This window comes from Bos javanicus, chromosome 3 (assembly GCF_032452875.1).
Source record: "Bos javanicus breed banteng chromosome 3, ARS-OSU_banteng_1.0, whole genome shotgun sequence".
In the NCBI taxonomy this organism is placed as follows: Eukaryota; Metazoa; Chordata; class Mammalia; order Artiodactyla; family Bovidae; genus Bos; species Bos javanicus.
Window position 1 is genome coordinate 95,975,609 of NC_083870.1, and position 14,119 is coordinate 95,989,727.

Consider the following 14,119-nt stretch of genomic DNA (forward strand, 5'->3'; position numbering starts at 1 on the left):
TATTGCTGCTCTAAACGTGTGTATGAACCTAACTCCCAATGAACTTACTGCAGTGGTGCTAACTTGTCTTGACACTCTTGCCCACAGTTCTCGTGGCCCTGGGTGTGGTCACAGCATAGGTTTTTGTGGAGGATTCAGCCTAAATTTCTGGGATAAATTTCTATACACAAGAAATATATTGGTTTTAAAAATTAAGTGGTTTGATTCTGTTTTGAATTTGGATATCAAATGAATCTGAACACATGACATTTTAATGCCGTTTGTCTTTTCAAATAGATTTACTTTCTAATGCATGTGACGACAGGACTTTGCTCATCAGCTGGAACATACATTTCAGAGGAGTTGTTACCTAAAATATTATCATAAGGCATGAGAAAATACACGATTTAAGTTGCCTTTCATGAACATAATTAAGAATTAATAAGCCAGTACCAGTGGCTAGTCCCCAGAATTTCCACTGTTTTGCCTTTTGTGACCTGTGTTATTAAAAGTCCATTATTTTTACAGACTTTATTAAATTGGATCTTATTAAAGCATTCTATATTTGCATTTGGTCTTTCATAATTCATTATTATTATGACATTTACTTTTTACCATCAGATCTGAAAACATATCATAAGCTACCCTTTTCTCTTGAAAGAAATGCTAATTTCAAACAGTCCTCTAATAGAAGAGAAAAGCTTTATCAGTTTTTTCATTTATTCCAGATCGTGTTAAGAATACTAATGCTAGACTTCAGTATGCTAATATCTCTGAGCTTTTTTTGGTCAAAAGCTTAGAATTATTATTTTTATCCCATACTAAGTATGAAACTAGAAGACCTGCTACTACTGGAGAAAACACAATTCTAAAGTACAATTCTTTATTCTAAGGACCTGCAAAAATGTTGCTGAATCCTGTTTAGACTAGGATGCAGCTCGTCAATTTAACTTTTACCACCCAGTATTTGTCCTCTTGAAGAAATTCTTTCCTCATAAAGTTCTTTTTGTTTGTTTTTTCTGATGGTTTAGAATAACACAGCTTGTAATATTTAAAACTAAGAATCCTATGCTGTCAGTCCTACTCAGCACTTAGGTGTACTGCCTAATTTTCTGTCTTCTGATAATCATTTCTATTCCATTTATGATGTAGTTGAAAACTTAATATAGTAAGATTTTACATATTGATATCAAGCAGACTAATTTAATATAACTGAATTTTTTCAGTTAATTATAATAAGATTGAATTTTTTCTTTGGGTAGTAGTAAATTTCTTAAATTCTGAAATGAAGCTAACTTTGGATTTTGTCTCATTTTAGATTTCTGACAATGTGCAATAGACACTTTGGCAGTGTTGTTGCCCAAACCATTCGGACTCAAAAAACAGATCAGTTTCCACTTTTTCTGATTATTATGGGAAAGCGATCATCTAATGAAGTGTTAAATGTGATACAAGGTAAAGTACATTCAAAAGAGGAGTAGAGTGTCTCCTTATTTATGTGATAACCTTATAATATTTAGTATCATAGCTGAAAGTTATTCTCTGTATTGGTGAATATCTTTGCATTTTGAAATATAGAACATCCTGAAGAAGAATATCTTCAAAAAGTACAGGTGCTATGAAATATGAAATATGCTACATAAAAATCCAATAGAAACACCTTAATAAAACTGCACAGCCCTTGGGATATAGGTTAATCATGTTAACTATTCAAAATTGCTAAGTTTTCTAAAGTAGAAATTAAGTCATTATCAGTCATCAAAGATGATGTCATATGTGTGTGTGTGTGTCTGTGTATACATATGTATATTTCTTGCTGTGATTTTGATTGGTTGAAGGAAATCCTTATGTTTAGTTATCTGGAAAAACTTGTGACTGGGTATTGTGAATTGAATAGTTCACAGTGGCAGTTGTTTTTCCTTATTTGTATGAATCTTTGTCTAGAATGCAACCTTGAGGTGTGAAGCCATAGGATGCCTGTCAATTTAATCACAGTGCACATTCTTTACCAAAAAAATGAGTGTTTTTTTTTATGTTACTAACATACCCTAAAGATTAGTATAAAAAATTACCTTATTCGTGGCAAAGCTTAAATTGAAAACAGTTTATTTTTTCTGTGCCACAGGGAAAACAATGTTTCAAGTGCTCCAAGGTGTCTGAAATACTTAATTTCTGCCCCTATTTAAGCTAAAAGTTTGATAGTGGATAATGCAATGAGGAAGGGGTGTAACTTCTAGTGCCTTTCAAACTCAAATAAAGCAAAACCTCCAGTATTTTGTTTTCTCTATAACTAGAGCTTTCACTTTCGTAAACAGTGTTAAAGAAGACCTGCTGGGGGACACATTATATAGATTAAATAGATAATGTTTCATTTCAGTTTTCCTGTCAGGGGCAATGTTACAATAGCCAGTGGTTCTCAAAGATGGCCCATGGACCCTAAAGGTCCCCTAGACCCTTTCAGGGCATCTACAAGGTCAAAAATGTTTTCATAATAGTAATAGACTTTTTTGTGTGTGTGTTTTTTACTGTGTTGACATTTGCACTGACGGCACAAAATCAGTTCTGTTTAAAATTGCTGGCACAAATCAGGGCCATGACCCAGAACTGTACTGATATTTTGCACCTCCATGTATGTACATTTAAAAAAAATTATTTTATTAAATATTAAACCTTTTTATAGTTTATGTGACACAGTTGGGAAGACATTTCTCTAAAATGAACAAAATGCCAGCCTGTTACTGCAAGCTTTAGAACAAATAACATTTGTTGCCAGTGATAGAAATTTGGTTTTTTGAGCAAAAAGTTAGAATGTCCTCCACCATTTAAGACTGACAGCTTAAATACTTTACTTGTGACACAAGTGGTGGTACTAATGTAATTTTTTTTTATATCATAAAATTAGCTGTGTCAGCATTCAAAAGAAATGGATTACTCAATGAACCAATATTTTCCAGATGACCAGTGTGTAATGTTATAAACTCATGTATGAGTAACAGACCTATTCAAAGGGCAATATAGACCAGTGGATTTTAATGTAACACAATACAGTAAATTCACTGATACAGTTTCCGGTTCCTCACATACCTAATCTTAAAAAAAATCCCACCTGTCAGTTTGGGAGTATTAAATAAAAAATATGTAATTACCTATTAAAATACTCGTCCCTTTTCCAACTACGTATCTGTGTGAGGTCACAATTGCTTCATAAATTTCAACCAAGATGACACATTATAACTAGTTTAATGTAGATATAAATATGAGAATCCAATTGTGTTCTATTAAGTATAACACTAGAGAAATTTGCAAAAATGTTAAAATAATGACATTCTTCTCAGTAAATTTTTCTTTTTGGAACATATAGTCATTTTTCATAAAACATGATGTTTATATTAGCAAATTATGGGTTTATTATTGTTACTTTTAAATGGATGGATAACTATTTTAGATATTTCAGTTTTCATTTCCAACACAGTGGATGTTGGTAACCATATCCACATAAACAAAAATTCTTCAGGGATCTCAACAGTTTTTAAGTATATAAAGAAATTCTTTTGCAATAAACTATAACAAATAAATTGTCCCTGAAATGCATTAACTGATACTTTTCTGCATCTTGGATCATTAAGGGCTTAGGTATAAAGTACCTTCAAGTACAGTTTGGCAATGAATCTGTAAATCAGGGTCAAAGCATAGTTGATAAGCAGTAGCTTTAAGCCTAAAAATTAATGGCCATGATGTAGTCACCTATTCAGGGGCCAACAGAGGACGATGGTTGGATGACATTGACTCAATGGATGAATTTGAGCAAGCTCAGGGAGATGGTGAAGGACAGGAAAGCCTGACATGCTGCAGTCCACAGGGTCGCATAGAGTCGGGCATAACTGAACAACAACAACAATAAAATTATAATATTTCCCCAATGATGATTCTAGTACCTTTACAAAGTATTCATGCCCTGTGCTCTCTTAGTCACTATAGTTTACAAATAAGAAATGGAAACCCAAAGATTTGCCCAGTATGGAAATCTACATTGAAGTTACTCTTATTAAACTTTTACTGTTTATTGTATCTGTCACACACAGTGATGCTGTGTGTCCTTGGTACCAGGCACTTTATATTATCTCTAATTCTTCTAAGAACCCTACAGAGGTAGTGTTATCTTCATTTTGCAGATAAGAAAATTGATTGTTTCAGAGCTATAGTCACGCCCTCTTTTCATATTCACTTGTTTACTAAGTGAGTATTTATTAAGCCCTTGTCATGTGCTAGGCAGTTTCTAGGTACTAGATCATGTAAGAAGTAGAACTAGGGTTAGAACTCTGACTCTAAAACCAATTCTACTTGGTAGAATTGGTTTTAGAATAATATCTACTTCCAAGATAATATTTGTTCTTTAGCTGATTTATGGAGAGAGTAGTGCTCAGTGTGACCAGATTAGATTATTTCTTTGACTAGAGACCAAAACTTCCCCCTAACCCCATGTTGCCAGTGATCATAAGGAAAACTGGGAAAGGACCATTGAAGGATCATGTTAGGCAGATGGTACTCTGGAAGAATACAAGCAAGGATGCTTGTTATGTGTTGTCTCATTGGTGGCCATTCCATTAAGGGACTAGAAGACACCTTTTGAGGCCTTGGAGAAAGACAGGCTTTTTTGCCTGTTGGTTTGAAAGAAGAGAAAAATTGCTATATCTTTATGGATCTTCATGACTTTATCTCTTGTAGATGTATCCAAAGCAAATAGCAAGACTCAATGCATGCAAAAAATGACATATATGTGCTATATGTTTGTTATGGACTGGGAATAAAATAGCATTCAAAAGAATCAAACATTTTAAATATCCTGTCCATAAAGATTGTATAGCATAGTTATTTGAAGGGAAATATTTGCAGCTAAAAGGGAAAAATATCATTTAGGGGAAAAAATTTTTGTTCCCAGAAACTGAATTACTAATTGTTTCACTAAAGAAATTTTAGTAGGAGGTAATTCTAAGTAAACAGTGTGCTAAAGTGGCAAAGAAGACAGGCTTTTGAGTCAGACTCATATGGTTTCAAATCCTGGTCCTGTAACTTAACCAACTTGACCTTGTTTAGTCAGGTTACTTGAGCTCTGTAAGCCTCATTTTCCTTCTCTTTACTATCAAAATCATAGTGAGCCTTTATAGAATTGTTATACAGATTAAATGAGATTTTATATATATAAACCTAATCATTTAACCTAATCACTGGCTTACAAACAAATGGTAGTTGTCGCCAGTGTTGTTAAGTACATATGTTTTCCTAATTTGAAAGATACTTTTTTCCTTGTGAGTTGGATATTCTAAATAGTGCCAAAAATCTTTATAAAGAGACTGTTCTCACAAATCTAAGTATTCTGAAATTTCAAATGCCAGTGTACTGCCTTTCTTTCTTATTAAAAATAAACTTTTCAATGCAAGCATAAAAGTCTTTATTGGCATGCTAGTCTATAATTTTTTAGGCTGTAGTTATTCCTTACTGATTAATTCTAGAGCAACTTCCCATTTTCTAACCTTGATGTAAAGTTTGGCAATCTCGGTATGTTGCTAGGTAACACAACAGTGGATGAGTTAATGATGAGACTCATGGCTGCAATGGAGATCTTCACAGCCCAACAACAGGAAGATATAAAGGATGAGGTAAGGTGAAAGGTTAAGTGGACATTTAATAGAATTTTGATGAGATAATTTGTCAAATGGTGATGTTTGCCTATGTCATGATTGATAAACAAGGCATTGATGAAGATGCATTTCTACATGAACTGAGGATTTTTATGCCACTGAATTTACCTTTCAGTACAGTCTTTTCAGGACCCAAAGACCCAACAATTTGTTTAACTTTATGAAGTTATTCTTTGCTAGATTTGCAATTTACAGGAAACGAATTCTGAAGCATGTTTACAGGAGAAACTATATAGTCCAGTACTATTATATGAGTATTTCACTCCCTTTTAAGGTCCTCTTACTCTTTTTGAGATTGATTACCAATAAACACATTTTACATTTGAACATATTTTTGAATCACTGTGAGAATTAGTGAAAAAGATCACCAGAATTCTGAATTTTGTGTCTCTCAAACATTTAGATGGCATAGATGACATGGGCATGGAACCTCAAATATAATACAATAATAATGACAGCAATATTGACAGTATAATAGTAAACATACACTGAATATTTATAATGTATTAATCAGTTCAGTTGCTCAGTCTTGTCCAACTGTTGCGACCCCATGAATCGCAGCATGCCAGGCCTCCCTGTCCATCACCAACTCCTAGAGTTTACTTAAACTCATGTCCATTGAGTTGGAGATGCCATCCAGCCATCTCATCCTCTGTCGTCCCCTTCTCCTCCTGCCCCCAATCCCTCCCAGCATCAGGGTCTTTTCAAATGAGTCAGCTCTTCGCATCAGGTGGCCAAAGTATTGGAGTTTCAGCTTCAACATCAGTCCTTCCAATGAACACCCAGGACTGATCTCCTTTAGGATGGACTGGTTGGATCTCCTTGCAGTCCAAGGGACTCTCAAGAGTCTTCTCCAACACCACAGTTCAAAAGCATCAATTCTTTGGTGCTCAGCTTTCTTTATAGTCCAACCCTTACATCCATACATGACCACTGGAAAAACCATAGCCTTGACTAGACGGACCTTTGTTGGCAAAGTAATATCTCTGCTTTTGAATATGCTGTCTAGGTTGGTCACAACTTTCCTTCCAAGCAGTAAGTGTCTTTGAATTTCATGGCTGCACTCACCATCTGCAGTGATTTTGGAGCCCAAAAAAATAAAGTCTGACACTGTTTCCACTGTTTCCCCATCTATTTCCCATGAAGTGATGGGACCGGATGCCATGATCTTAGTTTTCTGAATGTTGAGTTTTAAGCCAACTTTTTCACTCTCCTCTTTCACTTTCATCAAGAGGCTTTTTAGTTCCTCTTCACTTTCTGCCATAAGGGTAGTATCATCTGCATATCTGAGGTGATTGATATTTCTCCCGGCATTCTTGATTCCAGCTTGTGCTTCTTCCAGCCCAGCATGTCTCATGATGTACTCTGCATAGTAGTTAAATAAGCAGGGTAACAATATACAGCCTTGACATACTCCTTTTCCTATTTGGAACCAGTCTGTTGTTACATGTCCAGTTCTAACTGTTGCTTCCTGACCTGCATATAGGTTTCTCAAGAGGCAGGTCAGGTGGTCTGGTATTCCCATCTCTTTCAGAATTTTCCACATTTTATTGTGATCTACACAGTCAAAGGCTTTGGCATAGTCAATAAAGCAGAAATAGATGTTTTTCTGGAACTCTCTTGCTTTTTCCATAATCCAGTGGATGTTGGCAATTTGATCTCTGGTTCCTCTGCCTTTTTTAAAACCAGCTTGAACATCTGGAAGTTCACAGTTCACATATTGCTGAAGCCTGGCTTGGAGAATTTTGAGCATTACTTTACTAGCGGGTGAGACGAGTGCAATTGTGTGGTAGTTTGAGCATTCTTTGGCATTGCCTTTCTTTGGGATTGGAATGAAAACTGACCTTTTCCAGTCCTGTGGCCACTGCTGAGTTTTCCAAATTTGCTGGCATATGAGTGCAGCACTTTCACAGCATCATCCTTTAGGATTTGAAAGAGATCAACTGGAATTCCACTAGCTTTGTTTGTAGTGATGCTTTCTTTCTTTTTTTTTTTTTTAAAGTTTTTTTTGTTTATTTTTGGCTGCACTACTTGGCATGTGGGATCTTAGTTCCCCAACCAGGGATCAAACTCACACCCCCTGCAGTGGAAGCACAGTCTTAACCACTGGACCACCAGGGGATTCCCCGTAGTGATGCTTTCTAAGGCCCACTTGACTTCACATTCCAGGATGTCTGGCTCTAGGTGAGTGATGACACCATTGTGATTATCTCGGTCATGAAGATCTTTTTTGTACAGTTCCTCTGTGTATTCTTGCCACCTCTCCTTAATATCTTCTGCTTCCAAAATGCAGTACTTGGATGCAGTCTCAAAAATGACAGAATGATCTCTGTTCATTTCCAAGGCAAACCATTCAATATCACAGTAATCCAAGCCTATGCCCCAACCAATAACGCTGAAGAAGCTGAAGTTGAATGGTTCTATGAAGACCTACAAGACCTTTAAGAACTAACACCCAAAAAAGATGTCCTTTTCATTATAGGAGACTGGAATGCAAAAGTAGGAAGTCAAGAAACACCTGTGGTAACAGGCAAATTTGGCCTTGGAATACGGAATGAAGTAGGGCAAAGGCTAATAGAGTTTTGCCAAGAGAATGCACTGGTCATAGCAAACACTGTCTTCCAACAACACAAGAGAAGACTCTACATATGGACATCACCAGATGGTCAACACCGAAATCAGATTGATTATTTTCTTTGCAGCCAAAGATGGAGAAGCTCTATACAGTCAGCAAAAACAAGACCGGGAGCTACCTTTGGCTCAGATCATGAACTCCTTATTGCCAAATTCAGACTGAAATTGAAGAAAGTAGGGAAAACCATTAGACCATTCAGGTATGACCTAAATCAAATCCCTTATAATTATACAGTGGAAGTGAGAAATAGATTTAAGGGCCTAGATCTGATAGATAGAGTGCCTGATGAACTATGGACGGAGGTTTGTGACATTGTATAGGAGACAGCGATCAAGACCATCCCCAGGGAAAAGAAAAGCAAAAAAGCAAAATGGCTTTCTGGGGAGGCTGTGAAAAGAAGAGAAGCAAAAGGCAAAGGAGAAAAGGAAAGATATAAGCGTCTGAATGCAGAGTTCCAAAGAATAGCAAGGAGAGATAAGAAAGCCTTCCTCAGCGATCAATGCAAAGAAGTAGAGGAAAACAACAGAATGGGAAAGACTAGAGATCTCTTCAAGAAAATCAGAGATACCAAAGGAACATTTCATGCAAAGATGGGCTCGATAAAGGACAGAAATGGTATGGACCTAATAGAAGCAGAAGATATTAAGAAGAGGTGGCAAGAATACACCGAAGAACTGTACAAAAAAGATCTTCATGACCAAGATAATGTATTAATACTTGGCACTATTCAAAGCACGTTTCATTTATCATCTCATGATTCTTAACACAATCCCACAAGGTTGCGTATAATTCAGAGTTCTGGCTGGAACAGGTGATGCTTTCAAACTACATTATTGAGAAGAGTTTAATAAGGCAACTATTTATATAGATATGGGCAGAGTTTATAGGAGTCATCAATGGATAGTATACTCTAGGGCTAAAGGGAGCCATTACCACCTTTAGGCCTGAAGGCCTAGGAAAGGGTAGTGTGTGGAGACGATTGCTTCTTTCAGGGCCAGCCCCTTTGAGCTGATAAGGAAGAAACTAAGGAATAGCTTCCCTTCCCTTTTATACTTATGGTCTCCTGCTAGTACCTTCTATTGACCTAACCCAACTAGTAACTGAAAGGCAGGCAAGAGAACCTCCCTGGGCAAAAAGCTAGGTAGAGCATGAAAGTGAAAAGTGAAAGTGAAAGTCGCTCAGACGTGTCTGACTGTTTGTGACCCCATGAACTATACAGTCCAGGTAATTCTCTAGGCCAGAATACTGGAGTGGGTAGCCTTTCCTTTCTCCAGGAGATCTTCCCAACTGAGGGATCAAACCTGGATCTCCCGCATTGTAGTTGGATTTTTTTACCAGCTGAACCACAAGGGGAATCCCACGAATACTCGAGTGGGTAGCCTATCTCTTCTCCAGTGGATCTTCCCGACCCAGGAGTTGACCAGGGTCTCCTGCACTGCAGGGAGATTCTTTACCAACTGAGCTATCAGGGAAGCTCAGGTAGAGCATGGGTGAAAGGAAAGTGAAAGTGTTAGTTGCTCCGTCTTGTCCAACTTTTTGCGACCCCATGAACTGTAGTCCATCAGGCTCCTCTGTTCATGGAATTCTCCAGGCAAGAATACTGGAGTGGGTTGCCATTCTTTTCTCCAGGGGATCTTTCCGACCCAAGGATTGAACCTGGGTCTCCTGAACTGTAGGCACATTCTTTAGCATCTGAGCCGTCAGGAACTGAATGGGCAAATGGAACATAATCCAACACAGATTGGTACTGTCATCTCTAGTTTTCAGATGAGAAAACTGAGAATCAAAAAGGTTAATTTACCCAAGGTCAACACAGCGAGTAGGATCTATGTTAATCTCAAGTAATTATTAGTGCTTTATCAGTCAAGAAATTTCTGGATTTAGAAAGCAATCTAAAGGTAAAATATGAAACACATTATCATCTGTTAATTCATATATCTATCAAATTATTGTTTTTAATTTTTTCTTTGTTTTTAATTTTTAAAGAAAGAGTTACATAGAACAAATAAAGGAGAGTTTGATTTTTGAGCAATAATATAAAGTTTCCAGGTATGAGTGTTTTCAGTACAATACCCTTTGGCTATTACAAATGGGAAACATGTAAACAATTTCAGTATAACCTTTAATATTGTATTTAACTTTATTTGTTTGTCTCTGTCTTCTGTTAGACTTGAGTTTAAAAGCAAGGGTTATATCATATTCATATTGTAACTCTGTCTTGTAACAGTTTGGGCTTTCATGGTGACTCAGTGGTAAAAGAACCTACATGCCAGTACAGGAGACATGGCTTTGATCCCTGAGCCTGGAACATCCCCTGGAGAAGGAAATGGCAACCCATTCCTGTATTCTTGCCTGGGAAATTCCCATTTCCTCTGTGGTAAATCCCACAGAGGAACCTGGTGGGCTGTATAGTCCATGGGGGTCACAAAAGAGTTGGACTCCACTTAGCAACCAAACAGTAACAAACTTCTCACAGTGTTCATTCAGTTCAGTTCAGTTCAGTCACTAGTAAGTACTTAAAAAATGTTTGTTAAATGACTAAATAAATAAATAATTAAACTTACATAAAATAATGTGACTTTAAAAAATAATACTTAATTACAGTGGTATAAAACCTGATGTATCCACATTAACAAATATGAAAGTTCAGAGTGCTGTAACTAGAAGTTTAATACTCAATAGGTTCCTTTTGTTGCTGTAAAAATTTTGTTTGTAATTTTTCCTAATAGTATTTCATTTACTCTGAGGGAAAGGTAATTGGAAATATGGTAGAAAGATGTTTATCTGTTACTTTATAAATTGACACTGACATTTTGAAATTATGAAGTACTGTTCTTAGTTAGGAATTTGTAATAATTGGTGTGTTGCCATTCAAGATTATATTTATCCTGGAATAGAGGCATTGATTGACAATAATGCACTAAACGCATTCTTCAGCCATTTAAATCTTGAGTCTCATTAGTACTAGATTTACAGATTATGTTGTATAATAATATGAATGTATAATATTTGCATGCATATTCCCAGTTCATTCTTTCATCTTAATTTGTGTTCCTTGTAATTCATTGGTAAGGAAATTGACTTTAATTCCTTTAATACTGAGCACAAAATTTAATATGAAGGTTACAGGAAATGTCTAAGACTCCATATAATTGAAAATTTTTATTGAAATTTAACTGCAAGAGATAAGGGTTTCTCCTTGTTTTTAGAGTATCTTCATGAAAGTTATCTTTCAGGTCATAAGTAGAATTCCTAAGAAAAGCTTTTCTGAGTTTAAAATCTTGTCTTGGACTATGCATAGATCATAATTTGGTATCTGCTGAGTTAGTGATAAGAAACACTGTCTCTTGTAATTGTAAATTTGGCTTTACTTCTTTAAAAGTTTCAAATAAGACTTAAGCATACAGTTAAAATGGAATTTGTGAGCAGGTTTGAAGGATGACTTCCTAGGCCTGAATTTATTTAAACTTAACTTTGATTCACTTATGTTCATCACTTCAATGATTCCATTGTATTGGTACAACCAGAAATGCCTATAGTATAAAGCTTTTATTAAATAGAACCAAGCACAACCTATATATTTATGACTCATTCTTCATTGGCTCAGAATGAACTGACCTTTTATGTCATTAATTGTTCTGTCTCTAACCAGGAAGTATAAAGTACATGAGCCTCTGTTTTGACAAAACTGCCTCTTCATAGCTTTATTCATAGATATTTTTGTTAATGGTATTAATTTGGTTTTGTAAGTGTTTACTGAGCATCTATGAAAGATACAGCACTGGGCTCAGTCCTGGGGACAGAGACGTACTTTGCTCTAGTGAAGTGAAGTGAAAGTGGAGTAAAGTTGCTCAGTCGTATCTGACTCTTTGCGACCCCATGGGGTGTAGCCCCCGAGGCTCCTCTGTCCATGGAGTTTATCAGGCAAGAGTACTGGAGTGAGTTGCCATTGCCTTCACCAGGGGATCTTCCTGACTCAGGGATCAAACCCGGGTCTCCTGCATTGCAGGCAGATGCTTTACCAGCTAAGCCACTGATCTCCCTTTAAACTAATGCTTTCTCTAGTGAGGAGCTGTATCATTCATAGATGCTCAGTAAACACTTAGAAAACCAAATTAATCCCATTAACAAAAATATCTACTAATAAAGTGGTGTATTATTATATTGCTATCTATTTCTTCCTTTAGGTCTGTTAATATTTGTCTTATGTGTTGGGTTGGCCAACCAAATATTTAGGTGCTCCTTTTTGGGGTACATAAATACTTTGAAAGGGTTCTTCATCCAGTGACTTTTCTACATAGTTGGTCCCCAATCACAGCAGATGATGTTTTGTGTCATCTTGCTTATATATTCATTTCATATTCTTTTGCTATGCGCCACATGTAGGGCACCAGTAACACAGCTGTAGCAAGACAGACAGGGTCCTTGGACTTACCACCCAGCATTTCCAATAAGTCTATGAAGCTGTCAGGTAGATGAAGCCTCAGGAGCACCTATCCAGGGCGAGCTAGGCATGCTGTGTAGGCAGCTTGACATGGAGCACACAGAAGGGCTCTTGCATACTGCCAATGCAAGCTAAGAGGCAGGTAGAAGAGATAAGAAATAAGGTAATAATAGTAGTCATTCTTCAAGTTCATGCTACATGCCAGGTATCGTTCTAATCTCTAAGGCAATGTTTTTCACTGTGTTTCCCAGATTACTGGTGTACTCAGCTATCTATCAAGGATTACAAGCAGCTAGTTTGAACAAGCAACATAGTCAGTTTTGTTCACATTTATTTCATATTTTGAAATATAAGATAAATTGCAGTATCCCTCCAAATCCTGTTTCATTCGTCATATCTTTTACAATATATTAGATTCCTCGTGTATTACAAGGATTGCATTGGTTGTTTAGCCTTGACAAATACTCAGTTGACTGCAGCAGTTGGTTTCAGCTTCTGTACTTTCATGTCATTCATGTGTTACTGTTAAATTTACATTCATATTTTCTTGCTTAGTTATATTCTTAGTTCACCAGAATTTTTCATGGCTTACATGTGATTCATTGAAGCATAAAGATAATGATGAAAATACTATAAATGAATACTGTAAATCAGGAGACTTCCCTGGTGGTCCATTGGTGAAGAATTTGCCTTCTAATGCAGAGAACACAGGTTTGATCCCTGGTCAGGGAATTAAGTTTCCACATGCTGCAACTACGAAGCCCACAGACTATGGAGTCCACACACCACAGGTAGAGAGAAGTACATATGCTGCAATGAAAGATCTTGGTGTGGCATAATCCCATGTGCCATAACAAAGGCCAAATTCAGCCAAAAATAAAAAAATTAAATTAAAATAAATATTTATTATCATATTAAAACCATATGATTATCTCAATAGATGCAGAGAAAGCCTTTGACAAAATTCAACATCCATTTATGATAAAAACTCTCCAGAAAGCAGGAATAGAAGGAACATACCTCAACATAATAAAAGCTATATATGACAAACCCACAGCAAACATTATCCTCAATGGTGAAAAATTGAAAGCATTTCCTCTAAAGTCAGGAACAAGACAAGGGTGCCGACTTTCACCATTACTATTCAACATAGTTTTGGAAGTTTTGGCCACAGCAATCAGAGCAGAAAAAGAAATAAAAGGAATCCAAATTGGAAAAGAAGAAGTAAAACTCTCACTATTTGCAGATGACATGATCCTCTACAAAGAAAACCCTAAAGACTCCACCAGAAAATTACTAGAAATAATCAATGACTATAGTAAAGTTGCAGGATATAAAATCAACACACAGAAATCCCTAAAA

The 14,119-nt window shown here is 36.3% G+C and overlaps 1 protein-coding gene across 4 annotated transcripts in view; it reads left to right on the top strand.

The window, feature by feature from the left end:
- Positions 1-14,119, top strand: part of FAF1 (Fas associated factor 1) — a 498,425-nt gene that overhangs the window by 387,211 nt on the left and 97,095 nt on the right. For all 4 annotated transcript variants that reach the window (XM_061412021.1, XM_061412019.1, XM_061412022.1 and 1 more), the window contains 2 exons: positions 1,298-1,434; positions 5,548-5,636. In XM_061412021.1, the coding sequence (XP_061268005.1) occupies positions 1,298-1,434; positions 5,548-5,636 (226 nt within the window). The remainder of the gene's footprint in view (positions 1-1,297; positions 1,435-5,547; positions 5,637-14,119) is intronic.